The 20,216-nt window shown below is 40.7% G+C and overlaps 1 protein-coding gene across 2 annotated transcripts in view; it reads left to right on the top strand.

Annotated features, from left to right (window-relative positions):
* sema3bl (sema domain, immunoglobulin domain (Ig), short basic domain, secreted, (semaphorin) 3bl) overlaps positions 1-20,216 on the top strand; it is a 60,307-nt gene that overhangs the window by 16,805 nt on the left and 23,286 nt on the right. For both annotated transcript variants that reach the window (XM_029506121.1, XM_029506120.1), the window contains exons 2-4: positions 284-444; positions 8,087-8,146; positions 16,269-16,388. In XM_029506121.1, coding sequence (XP_029361981.1) covers positions 284-444; positions 8,087-8,146; positions 16,269-16,388 — 341 coding nt within the window. The remainder of the gene's footprint in view (positions 1-283; positions 445-8,086; positions 8,147-16,268; positions 16,389-20,216) is intronic.

Below are 20,216 nucleotides of genomic sequence, written 5' to 3'. Positions count from 1 at the left end.
ACGCACGCTGAGCGAAACAAAGTCATTTTATGTAATGATCAAAGGTTATTGAAATCCTCTTTCCTTTTCATCTGTGTCTTCTTTTCTTGTGCACAACACAGCAGGAAAGTTTTTAGGTATTTAGTCGGATTTATCGTGCTGTAAAAATTTAGGTCACCTTCCTTGATCTCTTTGGCTTCATCTTACTCCTCTGCAATCCCTCCTTTCATTTTCTTTTCCCATCTTTCCTGTGTTTTTCTTTTGGACACGACAGCTCATCATGTTATCTCTGTTGTCTCTGCAGACCTACTGTCCACCAACAGGTCATCGATCTTCAGCGGTCACCATGGCCATCTCGCTCTCACCGCCGTCTTCTTGGATGAGTACCGTGACCGCCTCTTTCTGGGAGGGAAGGACGTTCTGTACTCGCTCACGCTGGGACCTGCCAGCAGCGAGTCCAAGGAGGTGAGCTTCCTCGACGCAGTAAATAATACCGCAAGTTTGGTACTCTGCTCAGTCTGATGATTGATGTATGATGTAAGGTTAGTTACTGTGCCGCCTACATGTATCATTCACTCTTGATTTAAGTTGCAGTGATTCTGGAAGCGGTTTCAGCCTGTCACATGATGATATATAGCTTAAAGAGATAGGTGCCCGCTTTGTGTTTTTCCACAGAACATGTGTTAAAACACTCCGTTTTAAATCAACCATAAATTTGGTGACTCAAACCTGAACAGCCACTTCATTTTTTTTATAACCACAATTATATCATTGATAAAATAGTTTTAGAAAAGCTGATGAAAACATTTTATTAAAAAAAAAAAATAGAAAAGAAAGCAAAGAAGGTTGAGTACACACCTGTTTTCTCGGTTTAATACGTCACTCATGACCAATAATTCCTTTTTGACATTTTGCTGATGTGCACTCTTTCTGCAGTCTGATGCACTATTACTATTTCTGTTTCAACCTCTCACTGCTGAGTGTAAAACAGTGACCTTCAAACCCACACTTCAATCATATTTTACATCCTTCCTTCCTTTGCCAAAACATTTGCACAATCTCGTGGCCTTACCAGAGCAGGAGCACCTGTAAAAGTACGACGAGTCATAAATCACAGCTCTTGTTTCCCTGTATGTCACCTTTGATCTGTGTACGAATTTGCCTTTAAAACCTGTCAAACACTGCGGTTACGGTCTCAGATTTACAGTTTCTTTAGCTTGCCCGAAAGACATGGGAGATGAATTATGATCGAATTTCACTGCCATCGAATGCAGAGAGTTAGTGTCAGTCAAAGAGCGACGGATAAGTGAAAATGCTACCACCCTATTGTTTGGGGATCTTAGTTCAAATCTTAAAAGCCAGACACAGTGTGTTAGCAATTATGGCAAAATGTGTCTCTCATGTTACATATTAAAGTAATTTATTAAGTGCAACAGTTGACACAGATATATTTTTTTCTTTTTGTGTGTGTGATTTGTGGCGTTAGGGAGTTAATATCGCTTTTAGTTATTATCTTATAAAGCTTCAGATAGTTTGTACTGGAAAGCTTCAACACAAAGGAAAAGAACAGATACAAATTAAATCAGCATTTCATTTCATATGTAGAGGAATTGTTTTGGGAAAACATTAAGGATATATAGATATTACTTTCCAGCAGCTGGCCAAACAGTGCATGAATATACCTCACACACACAAAGCAATACCTTGTGTGCTTCATCCACTTCAGCTAAGAGCTGTGTGTATGTGGGTATAAGTGTCCTTATATCTGTGCTTCTACTTGGATCAAAGAGACTGACGGAGTGAACGGGTGAATGGAAACTGAAGCACTCGTGCAGCCAGATGCTGCCCACTTTATCCACCCGTTAATTCCTCTTCATCCCTCGCTCAGCCTCCTCGCACTGTTCTCTTGGCTAATGATCACACATGAAACTTGCTGAGCCTCTGGTTTTCTGCAAGCTGTTTGAGGCTTCACTGCCAGCCCTTGTGAAATCTGCCACTGAAACCATTTGAATGCAACTGGTGGGTTTACAAGGCAGCACACAATCACCAAGCACACCATACACCAGCGTCAAAGGAACTCAATGAATTCAAACAATTTCTGAGATAAGAGATTATCAGTCAGTGTTGCTACAACGTAAGTAATTAATGAACACGTCAAAGTAAGTAGTTAAGCAATTTATTTCATTTTCCTTGGAAGAAGCCATAGGTGTCATTTATTGGGGGGGGTTAGGGTTAAAAACGATAAACGAGTAATGCGCAAAAGTAGTGAGTAATGAGAGCCTCAATAGAAATGTAGTGGGGTAAAAAGTACAATATTTGTCCTTCAAATGTGGTGGAGTGAAAGTAAAAGTATCCCCCAAAAATAATACTCATGTAAAGTACAGATACTCAAAAACTGTACTTCAGTACAGTACATTACAGTATAATGATGATTGAAGGTAACGTCATTAATCTCTCAGTCCGGTAATAACTGGTCACTGTGGGTGTGCAGCCACAGCACCTCCAGGTAGAACACCTGTAAAAGGCTAATATGGTCTTTTGAATTTTATGGTTACAACTTGTGTGTGTGAGTTAGGGCAACAACAGCAATGACTGTTAAAAACGCTGCTGTTTACTTCTCTTTAACTGATTATTCTATTTCAACCTTTTAGTTGGAAAAAATTTCAAAAAAATAAAAAGTTTAAAGTTTGATGATAAAATTCTTAAAATAAATGAAGTTCATGTTTTGACCAAGTTTTCTTTTATTCCTCAGAAAAGTATTGAAAATCGTACTGTAAGGAACTGGATCCATAAATAGTAATAGTATCAGTGTTGATTACAGTTGATCATATATTCAAAGCTTCCAGACTTCCGTTCTGTCACCTCACACAAGAGTTTCTCAAAAGGATTAGCCAGTCCAATCATTCTAAAATATGAGTATATGTGGCAAATATTATCTTCACCCTAATCTTAATCATGCCATCTCTCAAATGTTTGCTGCAGCTTAAGGCAAGGCAGGTTTGTTTACATTGTGAATTTCATACACAAAGGCAATCCAATACAAAAAGAGAACGTACAGAGAAAAGTAAAAACAGTGCCACGCATAAAAACTAAGCCAAACAGTCATAACAGAAGTGCAGTGCAGGTTTCATGCATAAGTGCACAAGAAAAGAAATGTTTTTAACCAGAATTCAAAAGTATGGACATTTGATGCTGATTTAACCTCCACTGGCAGTTCCAATTGTTTACAGCATAAAAGCTAAATGCTGCTTCTCCATGTTTAGTCAGGACTCTGGTCTGGACTAGCTCACCTGAGTCATGCTAGGTTTATATTCTCTGTGCATACCGAAGATGTACTCTGGTCCCAAACTGTTCTGTGATTTGTAAACTATTAATGGCGTTTTAAAATCTATTCTGTGACTGTCTGGGAGCCGGTGTAAAGATTTTAAAACTGGTGTAAGCTGCTCTGATCTCTGATCAGCTGTTTAATGCTCCTTTTGGGGAGTCTGTTCAGAAGACCTTTACAGTAATCAAGTCTACTGGAGATGAACTCATGGATCAGCTTCTCCTGATCATTTTGGGTGATAAAACTGTGATTTACTATTGCTGACCCTGATTTTGTTTCCGAACAACACACTCACATCTAATCATATTGAAATTAAAACTGTAGTCTATTTTAAATAATTAGGTAATCTGAAACTTTCCCATTTATATCAGAAATAAGAAAGTAAATCATTTCCAAGCAAATAACTGTTTTTTTATTCACTATACTTCTTAGTGTGTTTCTAATCAAAATATGGTGCCCAGTGAAAGCTTTTGAAGTTTTTATTATGAGTGAAGCTGTAAACCGCTGAGAAATAGGCTTGACAGGCTCCAAGTTTTCCACCTTAAGATCTGCCCACCACAGCCTTTTATTACTTGGTATTTAAAAAATTCCTTTGTACCCATTGTACATCTGATCAATGTTGAAGTTAGAAGAAACCAAATCAAAATGCAAAGATCTGTAGAAAGCAAGTTACATGGCATTAAATCAGTGTGGCCATTGTGTTTCTGCTCAGGCTTTAAATTGGATCCCCTCCTGAATCACATCTGAGAAGAGGAACAATTCACTAAATGACAATTACGCAGAAAAAAAAATTATAACAAGTGCTGACTTAGTCATTGTAAATGACTCAATTGATGTGGAAAATGTTGTGGTGTGGTCACACTGTAGTGTTGTGTTTGTTTTGAAAAGAGACTTTCTCATATTTTTCAATAAGTTTGAACAGTTTTATTTTTTTCAGTCTTTACTTACGTGTATTGTATCTTGTGCTACTTTGGTGATTTTGGAGATGGTCTCAGGCCAAACTTACTCAGCGTGACATAATTGCAGAATGATCCGTTTGGCCTCAAAGTAAAACAGTGTAGAACCTGATTTGTTTTTATAAGCAGAGGTTGTGTGGAAATTTGAACTGGCTCTTCGGTGAGTATAAAACTTTGCAGTTCCATGCTCGCTGAGTTGTCACTCGGTCAAAAATAAACTCATCACATCAGATGATTCCGTTTTTCTGCCACGGCCAACATTTTATTTTGGCTCAGCTCAACTCTGAGCTGACAAAAAAGATAGATGGTTTTATGTATAAACTGCAATTGAGTTGACCAAAATGGAAAAGCGTCTGCTTACAGTATATGAGTATGCAGCAAAATGTTACAGTATATACAGAACGTGTCCCAGCCATTTCCCTGTGACGAACAGTTACAGGTTTAGTAAAAGCTGATAAAAGTAATTACTGTGAAAGGCAAGTGCCTTCAAATCAAATGATCAGTGACAGATTTTCATTTCTTACATATTAGATTTAACTAGGTCTTCAGTATCTTGAAGAGTTTTGATCTGTTTTTATCAGCCGGAAAATGAACAAGGACTTTGTTTTTTGATTATTCTTTTCTGTACAGGATTTTGGCTTGCTGTTAAAATGTTGTGTCTAGAGCTGTGATGCTTTTGAAGGTTCACTTTCTTCTCACGGAAGGTTTAAAGTTTTGAGCCAAGTATGAAGTTGAGGAATGACCTGTGAGCACGACCATCCTCCCTGGCTCGGTTGTTCCCAACTCTTTGAAATCGTAACAAACGCTGTTCCAAGATCACTGATCCATTGAATAACAAATCTGAGGGCAGATTTAAAAATGAAGGGCACTTTGAAGATGCCCAGTCACAACGATGAAGTGTGAAGAAACAGTTAAACAGAAGAAGGCTTGTGGCTGGCTGGAGGTCAGCAGGACTCTTGGATGATGGATGGTATACTGCAGCACACTGACCATTGCCAGCCGGATTTTAGGCAGGGGCTGATTTCACGGTCTCTCCGTATCAGTCAGGCACGCTATCAGCCTGCTTTTAGGTCAGACTGCGTGTGAGCCAGGCCTTTCAACAGGCTCACATTCATATCAATCCAACATAATGCCAAAGACACTGTTCCAGATATATAAACTTCCTCAAGCCAAATTTTAGACCAGCCCTAATTTATAAGCTCATTTCAAGCGTGAAAAAAAAAGAATCTGTTTCTAATGGATTTATGTTTGTAAGCCAAGTTTTTTTTTTTTTTTTTTTTTTTTTCTCCCCAAGCAAGTAGGGTGTTAGATGGTGTGATGGTGGAGAATACATCTGCAGTAGTTTTTATGTGATGCTAAGTAAAACACAAATATTGTAGACATAAAGCAGGCCAGTTATCTCGATGGAAATGTCCCCTTACTTTGATGTTTCACTGACGTTTGGAGAAATTGACTTTCTTGCTTTCTCTCTTCAGAGTTCACAGAGTTCTTCTCATCACTGGCATCCCCACTACCCCAGAGTGTTTGAGCCCTTAATAATGAGACTTCAGAACTTTAAAATGAAACACTGAGGTCAACAGTAATGTTGGGGTTGTATCGGTCATAAGGTATCATTCTTTGATTTGTCATGCTTCTATTACATTACCCCGTGACAGAAACATTTTGTAGTTTTCAATATCAGATCCGCAAAGCAAAGGAATCTGTGGTCTTGTTGCCATTGCTGTTCCTCAGTCATAGTGCTACTGCAAAGGAAAGTACTTGCATCCCACATGCAGACAGCCCCAACTTACCAACGAGTTACGTTCCCAACGGCCATTTGTGTCCTGAAGTGTTTGTTCGTAACAGAGCACTTCTAAGTGCTAATAGAAAGTACAAAGAACTGTGATGGTTTTGTGGCATAGGCTGCTGTGCTGCGCGGGTAGCAGCAAAATACGTACTGGGCAGAAAAGAATTGGAGCTCACGGTCAGCAAAGGGAGCGATCCCAACACAATTTGAACTTGGGGATCTGTCTGTTCGTATCTCTGAATGTTTGTTAGACGAATGTTCCGGAGTAGAGTCGTGCCCGTGCTCGGTGTCCATGAATGTTTTCTCTAAATCAGAGCTAGATGTTTGTCTGGACAGAGATTTCCTTTGTTTTTAAAATACTTGTATAAAAATGTGATGGTACTGGTTTTGGACGTGGCCAAAATTGACGTGCTGATGTCGATTTCAGGGTGGGATGAGTAAAAGATGAGTCAAAGACATAAACTAACACAGTTTAAGTTGCACTTTATACTGACCACACAGCATCGACTCACACACATGCTCTTTGTACTTACTAAACACAATCAGACATAGAAATGTAAGTTACAGCTCTTTGGTTTCTTTTCTCCCTTTTAGCCAAAACAAAGTCAGCTTCCTACTGGACCAGACAAAGACTTATTGTTCAAGAGTGACTTCATCTGGTCGTCAACACACAACTCCAGTTATTAAACACGTCATTGAAACTCAGCACTTACACCGACTCAGGCTTTCCTCTTCAGTGGCAATTGGATTTCATTTTTTACTGTCAGAAGGCAGTGTGAAAACAGGACCGGTTGTTTCAGTACCAAATTTTATATAATGCGAATCCAACATTCACATCATCCCCTCACTGATTTAAAAGACTTTGGGGCTTTCTTAATCAGACAATCTTGGATCTACACTGTGAGAACCTGACTTGAAAATTACTTATTTCTATCTTATTTTTCTTTACTTAAACTCCAGATGCTCTCAGCGATACTCTGAAAGATCCAAATTGTTCGTAGCCAAAAGCATAATTTCATTTATATGCATAAAAGATAAGGTTGACACTAAAGGGGACAGAGGCTCCAGTCCCAGGACAAACTGGATTTACATCTATAGGCAGTTTTAAGTCTTTCAGAAAATGTCAAACATATGTGTATATGTGCTATATTCCTACACTACAGTATTATTCAAGCGTGTTCCCGGTGAATATTTCAAATGGCGATATGCATCAGTTATTTTTATGGCAGAATAAAGCATGTGAACAAAGAGTTACCATTTGGACAAATTCATCCTAATTTCAAAGCGATATAATTAATACATTTCATGAGAAAAATCATAATCTGGCCTCAGAAACAGTCTGCCCTCCTCAATGGCAACAAAAAGTTTATTGAAAATATTTAAAGCAGAGCAGAGAAGGCCAGGGTGTCCAGGGCTGTGCCCTGCCCTCATCCATCCCCAGCTGAATTCATTTCTTTGTCAAAGCATTTGAACTTCCCAAAAAAACACCCTTTTACATCCGTTGTAATGAGATGGAGGCAGAAACCTCAGAGACAAATGATCTCTCAACCTGGATGCATAAAATCAAAATGATCTGTTTGGCTAGATACCATGAGAAGCAAGTGAGAGCACTGTGTTTTTTGTAACTCAGGTGAACCGACCCTTCTGCATTCACTGGCTCGGGCTTCTGCTGGATGATGAATGTGTCTGTCGTGTCTCAATCGAGCTTTCAGTTCTAAAGCCAAACTCTAACTCCTCATTCCAAATCCATTTGGCTCATTGTATTTGGAGAATCTGTTCTGCTCAATTTACTTCTAATTGCTATGAAGTTCAATTTCTAGAGAAAATAATTCAAACTTAATAGTGCACAGACAGATTATTGTGTTTTGATTGCATTAACAGAGTTACACACGTGTGGCTCCCACAAAGCAATTACATTTTGTAATTTGGCTGAATGAGTTTTGTTGTCTGTGCTACTTCATTTTTAAATTATGTGGTTATTACTAATCGTGTTCTTTTTTTCCCTCTTCTCTCCATCTTTCTCTTTGTCGTCTTTTGCAGATCTACTGGCCACCTTTACCTGGAAACAGAGAGGACTGTATCGAAACAGGGAAGGAACAGGTAAAAAAAAAAAAAAAAGATGACTGGTTACTTCCTGATGAATTTATTATTTTAATTACATTCCCTAGCATGTGCAGTGTAGCACAGTTATCCACCAGTCGAGATGCCTTCATGCCTTTCGCTGGCTCTGTGGCCTATCTGACTTCAGGCCTTTCAGTTTGTTATCAGCCCATTTTGTTAGCACTTTAATTTACTGCCTGCATTTGGATTCTTATTCCTGCCAGAGTTGAAGTTACTGAACTCTGGCAACAGAATGTGAGCAAAATTGAACCCAGCAGACCCGTCTTTTTCCATAAATGAAGTGAGTGCAGCGCCACGCCTCCTGCCAGCATGCCTCCACTTTAGAGCAGGGAGGCAGCTCTCTCCGTGCACTTGTATCCTCCGAAGTATAACTTGTCAATTTGGGTCTGTTCACTGCTCACCTGTCAGATCCTGCGGCTGCATCAGTCTCTGCTCTGCTCTCAGGGCATCTCTCAGATCCTGCTTGGCTTTCAAGGTTCAGATTTTCAGAAAGGGATTGAAATCAGAAATACACCTTTTTATTGCGTTTTCTGCCCCTATTTCAGGCAGAAACTGCACATAAATTTTGTTGGGAAGAGCAAAATGTGTCCCCGGCAGAACAGACCCAACACTTTAGTGACATGTTGTGCTAACACTTAAGTTTCCTATCCTAAAGCAACAGCTCTCCGCTCCGCTTCCCGCATTCTGGAAATGATACAGTAATTTATATCACTCGACAAATTATCTCTCTAATTAAGTCCACAACAGAAATGTCAAGATAAGTTACTATTTGGAATGAAAGTTTCACAGTTGTTCTGTGCAAGCCCAGTCTTTCTGAATGAGCAAAGAGCATAAAGGCTGTACTGCTGGAGATGATACTCTCAGAAGAGCATGGTTGTTATTAGCTCTTTGAAGGGTGGAACTGCTGCAAATTGTTATAATATGTATAGACTTATGTCCAATTAAATTGCTAGAAAATCCAATAAACCAGAACTATGATTTTTTTAATTATTTTTTTTTTTTTTTACACAGAAATGCCATAGCTGTGCCCCCTTAAAATAGTTCTGCTGTCAACATAATGACGTGTTTTCCAACATAGGGGACCCTGTGAACGCCAACGGTCTGGATTATGTTTTTGTTTTGTGCGCTTTACACTGGATTTCTTCAAACACATTAGTGAGAGAAAACAGCACTCTGGGACACATGGACGTGTAACTCCACGGGTTTAATATCTAAAAATTTTTACTGTTCGTACTGACTTGGTTGCAATTCTACTAGAACTGAAAAATAGATATCCAAGTGGGATGGTGACTGCTCCTGCCGGCAATAAAGGGTTAAAAAAGTACATACTGTACTGAATAGAACCGACACTCAAGAATGTGTCGGCACCTTGAGTTGTTTTGCCCACCTCAAGCTGACTCAGCTTTCCATTTGTTAGCCTGGAGACAGTAAAGAAGCAACATTACAGGAGATGAAGGAAAACGGGGGGATGGATAGGATGACTGTTTTAAAGAAGAATAATAAACAGAAGAAGAAAACAATGATAACGTTAGCCAGGAAGAGCGTTCGTCCACAGGAGTGAGTTAGTTTAGTTACGGTGTAAACTCCATACCAACATACTAACCCTAACCCTTCAGGTCAAAGGTTATGCCAGTTAAATGATTCAAATACCTGTAAAAGTAGGTATTAATAAACACTATTGATATTCCCATCACCCTTAGCTGTCTTTGCTGTATTTGATAATCAGCAATTGTTATAATGGTAAAACATATAAAGCTGCTAAATGTCACATCTTTGTGTTGAGATGCCGACATGCAGAGGTTAGCATGTAGGTCAGAGCGCTGACGACGATGTGACATGAACATAGGACGTGAAAGCTTGTAAAGAAAGCACAGGAAATAAGAGCGGGAAAGAGATAAAGGGGATGATGAAAGAAGGGAGAGGAAGAGATTTTGTAGTGCAGTCTCTTTTCTTTGATGTTTTGAGACATCGTTAAATTTGGTCCCGGTTGGAGAAGAAGCCTCTCAGTGGCCTCACTGGGGCTCAGAATACATAAACTGGCACTAATTACTAGTTCACACACATACATCATGAACACACACAAACACATGCACAAAACATGAAGACACACAGTTTTAAGAGTTATAAATCTTCTTGTGCTCATGGCAAGAAGTCTGACCGCCACCTCCATCTGGAATAGGTTACAAGGTGTGTTTGTGTGTAGGTATATGTTCTCAGTGTTTGAAGTGGCAGGTGTGTCTTGGGTGTCTTATATCAGTTTTATTAGGTGTTTCCTCTAACCATTGCTCACAAGCTTCACATCACTGTGTGTGTGTGTGTGTGTGTGTGTGTGTGTGCTACTGCACTGTCCATAGTGGTGAGGAGGAGTTGCAGCACATTATTAGCCAGGTCTTAAAACAGGCTGTGTGTAACTCTACCTAACTAATACCAAAGGAATCATAAAGTATGTGTGTGTGTGTGTGTGTGTGTGTGTGTGTGTGTGTGCAAGTTTCTTGTGTGTAAATGATAGAGATGTTTGACTCTTTCTCTTAAACTACACAGACGTCTTTCCACACTCTGTCACGTCCAGCATTTTTCCATGTTTCACCGGTTTTGAGTGTCAAATAAGATTGATTTCTGTTGTATCCTGTGGCATCTACAATGGAAAGAGACATACACTAAGCACAGATACACACAAACGCACGCACTTACACAGACACATGCTATATCTGCTGTGTTTGCTGTCTGTGGCTGTTGAACATAACTGTGTTTGACAAAAAGTCATTGAGGTTGAAAGGTGAAGGGTTCACATTGTGTGTGTGTGTGTGTGTGTGTGTGTGTGTGTGTGGGGTGGGGGTGTTGGGGGTGATGAGAAAGGATCACAGAAACAAAGAGAGAAGGTTACAAGAGAAGTAAAGAGGAAACGATCCAATGAAATGGCGTGGTTTAGGTCCCTTAGGTCTGAAGTACTTGCTTTATGTACATACATATATAAAAATGCTGCACTTGTCCTGGACGCACTGTAGCTGTGTGACTTCATATTAAACACGAGTGTGAGGTGAATAAATGAGGGTTTACCATATTATCTCTTGAACCAGAGCTTCTGTCTACACAGCCTCCTCCTGACAACTGCCTCCCACCTTAACCATGTCTTTACTGATAGCGTTCCCTCCCAGAGTCACCACCTCGTGACCTTCACCATCATCAATTCCAGCTCAGCCAAATAAAGAACAGGCAGAGGGGAGGCACTCAGTGTTTTCACCCAAGCGTGCTCTGTCTTGCTCTGCCTGTTAACACATTTTTCTGCTTCATCTATCAACATCTTCTTCTCGCAATCAAACTGATTATCGGATCAGCCCGTTGCTTCCTGTGTGCTGAAGGGACTGAAACTGTGACACATGCATCAGATATAGTAAGATAGACAGTTCGGGCGTGTGGACGATGATTCTCTATTTGAAGTCCATAAAACTGTGAATTGCGCACTCAGTTCTGTCCTTTGGACTGTCGGGATGGGTTTGATAGTGTTGGGAATCCTGCCTTCATTTGGGTTTGGATTTATCAGCAGAGCTATGAACGGGTTTACTTTGTTTCAGTCTGACTGTGGTATTTTGTGTCTGAGTTAAAAAAAAAAATAATAATAATAATTTAATGATTGGCCATGATTGAGTTTAATGATTGAATACTACAGAAAAGGTAAATGATTCTCTGTCCCTATCAAACTATCTTAGGAAATGTCATTTGGAAATAAGGCAATGGAAAAAACAACCTGCTTTCCAACTCAGATGTATTATGAGTTCAACTGATGAGGCTGTAATCTAAAGACAAGTTTAAGTGAGAGAAATTAGGAGTGAAGGCCTAATATTGACTACAGATAGCACAACCTTTCATCTGTGCATCACTACAACATGAACACAAACACAGAAGTGCTACAACTTTCTCCTCCAGCACTTTATTAGAATGATTTACTGAGTTATTAACGGGCTTGAAACTCGACAAGTGAAATTTATCTGACGTCTTATTCTCCAAACTGACCTCACCATTTCTAAATCATGATTATATTTTGACCTGGAGCGACCTGGAAATGGAACAAGCGGTAGAAGATGGATAGATAGATGGATGGATGGATTATATTTTGAGTTGATAAAGATCTAAATTCCTTCTTAATAGTCTTAATATTTTTTTTTTTTTTATCATGTTTTATTACTGTATTTTTTGGGGATCTAATATAAATGAGAAAAAGATGGATGCAGATGCAGAGGCCAGGGACACGGAGAGCAACTGTGCCCCCCCCCCCACGTCTCCTGCTCCTCCTGCTGCCAAAACATCAGTGGCAGCTCTCGCGCCTGCCAGGAAGCTTAGCTAGGTGACTGTGGTTTTTCTATCAAATTAATTTTTGATTTGCTACATGTTGTGAGTAGCAGTAGTTCTTTTTTTTTTATTTTTTCCTCTCTCTCTCTTTTGCAACGACTGAATGCATACCGGGCCATCCTGAAATCAGTAAAGACTAGCTGCAGAGAAAACCGTCTCCTTTTGAGGATCAAACAAGCTGAGACCAAAGACTTGGACGAGTCAGTTCATCCAGATGTCCAGCTTTGAACCGCCTCCGTGATGTTGTTGTGTGCCTTTGGATTGTTTTTCTGTAGGAAGTCCTGTTGACTGTGGTCATGTTCATGCGTATGTTTGTATGTGTGTCTGCCTGTGTTGGCCCTCGTTTCCTGTTAGTGTTATCAACTTTCTCCACCAAGTATTGGCTGTTTATACTGGAAACAGCTCTCCATGTCCAAACTTGCCGCTCCCTGCTGGATCCAGTCATCACAGAACATGTTTGGCCTCTATTAGCTCTATTTTCCAGGCTGCTGGCCACATCTGTGGAAGAAAATCAGTTTTATTCTTTTCTCAAAACACTTCATCAATACATATGTTGGTAGTATGATTGCATTTTTGCTGCAAAATTTCCTTTAAATATAAACAATGTGCCTTTGAGGATGTGACAAAGAGGTTGGGAATTTGGGATCTTCAGCCCGCCCTTCAGAACAAACTTGGAGACACATCAGTGTGAGAAATGTTCTTCTCAACCTTCAGTTGAATTTCATCTATGTGGAACATATATAAAATTGTGATGGTGTGTTATACTTCCCATAAACAAATCAAAACATGATTAAAGTGATTTGTAGGCCGGTGCCCTTACTGCTCGTGTTTCTCTGAATAAAAAACACATTTAGCCTTTTGTCTCCACTCACGAGTCACCTTGTCTGCCTTTTCAGTCAAAATTTCCAACTCACATGCTACAAAACCTCACTTGGTACAGTATATATCAGATTTATGTTATACATTGTGAGAGCTTGGCGCAGCCCTGGCAATATTCTTATTTGTTTATGTTAATGATGCGTACCTCACACTGCGAATGGAGCAGAAATGTGATGTTTGAGACGGCAAAAACACAATACAGTGGTTTTTGTGGGCAGCTTCAAAGATTGAATTGTGTGAATGGACAGGAGGGTTTTGCTGGGAAGGCTTACTCGTGGTCAGCCAACCTTCCCTTGTTAGCAAAGGGTCGAAAAATTACTATTTTGTGATTCCTTTCCACAAAATAGCCTTGACCCTGGCTATTTATGCAATGATTTAATCTCTCTGTTTCCAATCCTGGCTAGATGTTTTCAACTTTTCCCCTCAAAGCTCCTAGTGAGACGAAACAAGATTTGGTGATCAAGCCATTTCAATTTCTCTTTAACACCACTCCCTTCAGTGCCACTTAAACTCACACAAGACCACACAGATGAGTAAAACCCAAAATCCCAGGGTGGGAGAGCGGACACACATTCCCTCTTTTCAACATTTCATTGCACACTTAGCTCTCTCCTGGCCACACACAGATCCCTGAGACGGCTCCCTGCGCAGAAGAGCGGAAACACAGAGGGAGATACATGAATTTCTATTCATTCTCACTCCACGTGGTAGGACATAGAAACACACTGTGAAGTCCGGAAGATGATTCCAGCACGCTGCACATAAATTCTACAGTTGTTTGTCATGAGTGAAGCCGTCCAACAGTGATCTGGGATAAATGATTTGGGAGGAGAACAACATGCCAGAACATCCCAATGCTTGCCAGTGTTACTCTGAGATATCCTCTCCGCCTCAATACAAATGCATGCATTAACATCTGCACTGAGTAGCACATTCATTCAGATTTATTGAATTAGTTTTTCTGGAAATGTGTTTATCAGCTTATTAACCCCTTAATGCCAACTGTTGCAAATTTGTAACAAACCGTTTCCAGCCGAGATAGCGTGTTGTATTCCCCCAATGCCTATTTGTGCATTTTTGATACGTACCTGTTTTGTTTCCTGACAATGTTATGATTCATTCATTTCAAATCATAAATGAAAAGTCTGATTTCTGTTTGAAATTAGATGAGAAAATTGTTTGAACAGTTAGTATTATATTGTCAGGACACTGAAAATGGTTTTGTGGCATCAATAAAACTATCTCCGTCTCCTGTGATGGGAAAATCAGATATTATTTTTCATTACTCTTGACCATTATGGCCTGTTGTTGCAAATTTGCTATATACCCAAATTCCTATCTATTTTATTTTGTTTATTTTTTTCATATACATGTGTATAAATTCAGGCGTTCAGGGGTTAAAGGCCAGGTCTGTTTGCATAGAGAAACAAGGCAGCGGGGAAGGCCTGTCTGATGATGTAAACATTTTCTTACAGTGTGGTGACATCGTTTACATCAGCTCTCCAGTGGCAAGGGCTTTCAAAGGGGCCATCAACAATGTTTGAGTGCATGACTGTGACTTGGAGAGGGACACAGGCCACACACAGCATCGCCCACAACACATGCACTAGTTTTTATTTTACCAAAAAAAAAAAAAAAATTGCTGGTATAAATAAAGAGAAATCGGAAAAGAAGTGTGGATGGAAGCCAGTAAAGGGTAGAAAAACATGCTCCGCACACTTAGGTCAATTTAGTCCAACTTATCTGTCCTGAAAATGAGTGCAAGCTGCACGAGCGTGTTTTCTGAACAGAGACACACACCAGATGCTTAGTGTGCAAGTATGAGTTTGACCTGGTTAACTTTGAGAATGACACCGGGCCAATCCTTTCCTTCTCAGCTGACACTCGCTTTGTCAGCTGTTGTTGCTATAGACAGGAAGACGGAAGTCGTCGTGCCCTCTGCTTCCTCTGGAGCTCTGTGCAGAACACAAATGTCTTGTTTCCTCTGTCCCCTCTCTGTTCTCAGTCTCTGTGTTTGGGTGTCTGTGTCAAGGACGTTCAACAATGATCCACTTGAATCTATTTAACTTATTTCTGTTGTACGGAGCGACAAAGTTCATTGAGTGCCTCCTGAAGTGTTTCCTTTTCCATTTCTACATGGAATTCCTCCCTCTATCTCACTGAAGGGGTTAATCTGGTATGTATTAATGGTCATATATCTGTCACCTCCACAAAACTCCAATCCCCCCCAATCCCTCCACCACCGCTTCACTTCGGCACTCCGGCATTGCTGGTGTTTCACAGAACCTTTACACACTTTAACATGATGAAACTTGTTCTTCCATATATGCACGTCACTTTGGCTGTAATCCAAATATTAGAGATACAAGGCCTGTGTGGGACACCGAGGCTATCGCATTTCATCTAATAAAGTGCTTTTCTTTACAGACATATGGGATCAATAAGTCCTGTTAAGAAATCATTTTGGTTCATTTCAGTACCCTGAAAATCCACCAATCTGCATTTGGCTGACAGTTACTGCTGCACTGTGGGATTTATTTGCGGGTCCTTTCTGGTTGAGTGTGTGTGTACAGGTTAGAGGTTGAACAATACTGTTCAGCACTTGGGCAGAAGTTCACTCCTATACCACGAAATTAGGATGAGGGCAACTTTGAAATGTTTTCAGTCCCTTTTTGTTGCATGGAAGGTCACACATGGTTTATTATCTAAATGAAAACTTCAGGACAAATATACACAGAATAGTTTCAGGATGTATACAATCACTGTTGAGAGATAAAAGAAAAAAAATTGGATTCAAATGAACTTTGCAAAAAGAATGTCATCTAACATATATCTGAACCTTCTTTAACTTTTGTTTGTGTCTGTATTTTTTTAGACGGAGTGTGCCAACTTTGTCCGCCTCCTGCAGCCGTTCAACCGCACTCATCTGTTGGCCTGCGGCACCGGTGCATACCAGCCCATATGTGCATTCATCTATGTGGGGCACAGAGGAGAGGTGAGCTGGGGTGAACATTACCTGTGTGTGCATTTCAGTGTGATTTCTTCCTCCATTTGCAAACATCCGTGTTTGGAAACTGTGAATTACATCCTCTCGTTTACGCACAGTGTAACTGTTAGAACGACTGCGCCCGGTTTGAACTGTATTGTTTGACTTATTTTAAGTTGGGTCACTTTTGAGTGTTACCTTTTGCAGTGTTTTTATTCTAGATTATCAGTCACAGACTGAATTTCGCAAATTCTGAGTAAATCTGGGCGGCACGGCGGAATAGTGGTCGTGGTCTGTGCGGAGTTTGTATGTTCTTCTCGTGCTTGCGTGGGTTAGGAGGAAGCTGTTAAGATACCAGCTGGGTTTCCTCCAGGCGCTCCGGTTTCCTCCCACCGTCCAAAGACATCATGTTTGGGTTAACTGGTGACTCTAAACTGTCTGTAGGTCTGAGTGTGAGTGTGAGTGGTTGTTGGTCTCCGTCTGTCTCTGTGTGTCAGCCCTATGATGGACTGGCGACCTGTCCAGGGTGACCCCGCCCTCGTCCGGCGTGAGCTGGGATTGGCTTCAGCATCCCCTTCGACCGGGAAACAGATAATTGAATCGATGAATAAATGAATGAACGAGTAAATCTCAATTGACCGTGAATGAGAGTAGAAACACAAGAACATTTATGAACACATAAACATTTGTGAGCACAAATGGAAGCAGACATTGGTTTATTGACACTTAAAGCTGAAGTTGCATTGAACACTAGGGAGCAAAAGGACTCGGAAACAAGCTCAAAGAAACAGATATCCATCCAGCTAATGTTTCTTACTTACTCCCTGGAGAGAAGTTTGCTGTCAAACTGACCGATATGAGTCCAGTTTTTACTCTCATATTATCCCGGGTTTGGCCTCCACAGAGAAAACGACTTGGCTGTTTAACAGTCACGTGCTCCTCTTTCCTCTGCAGCTAGCCAGCTGCTAACTTTGCTGCAATTTTGTCACATTACAGAGCAGAGATGCATTAGATCTCATGTCATCAAATATGTTGCTCATGCGATACTGTGACACTAGAGAAGTAACAGCAGCTGCCATTGGCTTCTAGAGTATGAGGCGCTGCTGGCCTAATGACAGCACACGCACCAACCATAAAGAAATGCATTATTCATGCAGTGTCAACACTGCCATTGTAACATTATACATACGAAATCCTGTACATATCAGATAATAACGAGTCAGTGGGTGGCCTCTCAGCGATCCTGTGGTTGTGCCAAGATGATTCTTAAATTTTATTTTTTCAGAGAAACCTCAGACGGTTCAAGATTAAGCCTCAGCGAGCAGTTCTGCCATGAGCCTATCTGTAGCCCCTCTCAGCTGCTCCGATGGGCCGTCTATACATCTTTTCAACTGCACAGGCTGGTTTTCTACACAACCACTCAGCTCAGGGAGACCCGCTGCAGACCCTCACGCCAGGAGCTATTTAACAGACATGAATCAATGAATGGAGCTATTAAGACAGAGTCGTAGCTGACTGATCGCAGCCCAGTCTGCTGCCCTGCCTGGCCCAGCAGGAGGGGGTCAAGTTGGATGTTGGCAATGAGCTGAGGAAAGGAAGTGAGACAGTGGTGTGGGAGAAAGCCAACCTTTTAGTCTGCAGAGAGCGAGAGAGAGAGTGTGCTGTTCAATTTGCAGCATTTCTCGTCCGTTTTTCAGAGACTGCGGTGCTCATCACAGTGTGTGTTCTCCTCTGTGCTATTTATTTCTACATCTGCCTCATTCCTTCATCATGACTGTGGTTTTTGGACTCTGGGTTTTATAGCACATCATAAAAAAAACTGTGCACTTTAGGATAAAGCAGGCAGGTTATAAAAAGTAGGTCACCTGCTCGAATCCTCGTACTTACTGGGAACACACGAGCTGCTGCTCACGAATGTTTCAACAAATATTTCGACTCAGTGGCAGCTGGCAAGTATTCAAAACTTACTGTAAATAAATTGTAAATTTCAACTGTAAATTCGTTTTCCTCTGAGCCACTTGAACAGAAAGTGACAAAAAGCTTGATATTCTTGTGTTCTTGGCTAAAGCTTTCGTCACTCATCAATGCCTGCTTGTGAGGAGCAGAATGGGACAGTTTGAAGCAAATTGGCTCAGCCAACACTTCACGATGAAAGTCACCCTTGTTTGCAGATGCTGCAGTTGGCATTTCTGACGTAAAGGGTGTAAAACCATCTGGAGCCGAGCTTTTCTGATAGTGAAATTATGGCAGCTGTCATCGCACACATTCGTTTCATTTATTCCTGCAATGTGTATGTTTACAAGACACAGCTCGCACAAATTACGTCAGCATCAGTGTGTTAAAACTCAGCAGTCCTGACTGACGTTAAGATACCAGCTGCCTTCCTGCTTTTGTTAATCTGTGTGTGCGTGTGTGTGAGACCATCACACATTAGCCACACAACCATGTCCTTTCAGGTAGTCCCTGAGTCTCAACACCACAGGGATCCTGTCCATTTATTTAACCAGTCGTTAACTGGTGGAGAACAGACTGTCGACTGTTTGTATGACCCCTTGAGGGAACAGATGCCTGCTCCTTCAGACTGGACTCTGGGTGGGATGACCTTTAACCTCTTAGGTGTTTCATCTCAGTTAGCAGCAGACGTACACATTCTCCTTCTGTCCTCCTCATTCCACCTTCTTCCATCTCTCTTTGTCTCATACAAATTTTACTCAAAACGTCTGAATGTTGTAAGAAAGCAAGTAATTTCACGTATGGTGAATCAAAGAATCTCAAACAATGTTTTGACAAGATGTATTAGTGTTGGTCAAGCTGTTATTGTTCTCTACTGTTAGCTAATCCCAACTATTTTTCATGCTTTCGTCCAGACAGGGAAATGAATTTAAACCACCAGTGAAGAATCTGACATACTCTCAGGACGGAGGGAAGCGTCAGTAATTGGCAATACATTTGAGTTTTAGTGAGGAAATGAGTGATCAGATGACAATTGGATTAATTTTCACCACATGGGGTTCGTCTGAACTCCCAGAGAATACGGGCAATCTCTCTCTCACATACACATACACACACTCCCCATGGTGAGTGACACAGCTGCCTAGGCAGTGTCATAGATATGAAAATAAACCATCATTACAGTGATGACATAGGGAGAAGCAGACCACACACACGCACACGCATGTACCTACACACATGTGCACATACTGTCAAGCGAAACAAATGACACAAACCTGAGCGTATAAATATGCAGAAACATTTACGGATGTGATGAATGACACGCACCCTCAAACATAAATACAAATATATAAAAGCAAATGCATGGGTTTATGGACGCATTCAAGGAAGCAGAGCTTTATATGTTCTAACGAAAGACAGGACTGAGAAAAGCTGCACACGTGAGAACACAAAGATGCCTCCTAAATTTTTTAGAAACACTTTCACTCAACTGCGCTGCCTTTGCAGACTTTTTAAGTAACTTGCTGAGGCAGCCACCATTAAGACATCTTTAAAAGCTGGGATATGTGGCATAAAATGACAGCAAAAGATAAATATAAAGTCATAGTTATATGAAAAAAAGTGGAAAAAAAGCGTTTGTTGGGATTAATGTAACATTTCTGCATTTTCAACCATTGTTTCTCCCCATTTCTAGTCGTTCATTTGTCATTTCATGTCCGAGAGTTACGCTAACTCTCGGTCTATCCTGTCTGCATCTCTCACTCGCTCTATATTTCAGCACTTTTTTCTGTCTCTCTGTCTTTTTCAATCTTCCTGCGTCTGTCTCACTGTCCGTCTCTGTTCTGAGGGACTCCATCGTGAGAAGAAAGAAAATCCTCCTGAGAC

Source organism: Echeneis naucrates, chromosome 7, assembly GCF_900963305.1.
Source record: "Echeneis naucrates chromosome 7, fEcheNa1.1, whole genome shotgun sequence".
Lineage (NCBI taxonomy): Eukaryota > Metazoa > Chordata > Actinopteri > Carangiformes > Echeneidae > Echeneis > Echeneis naucrates.
The sequence above is the reverse complement of the archived record's forward strand: the minus strand, read 5'-3'. Positions and strand labels throughout refer to the sequence as shown.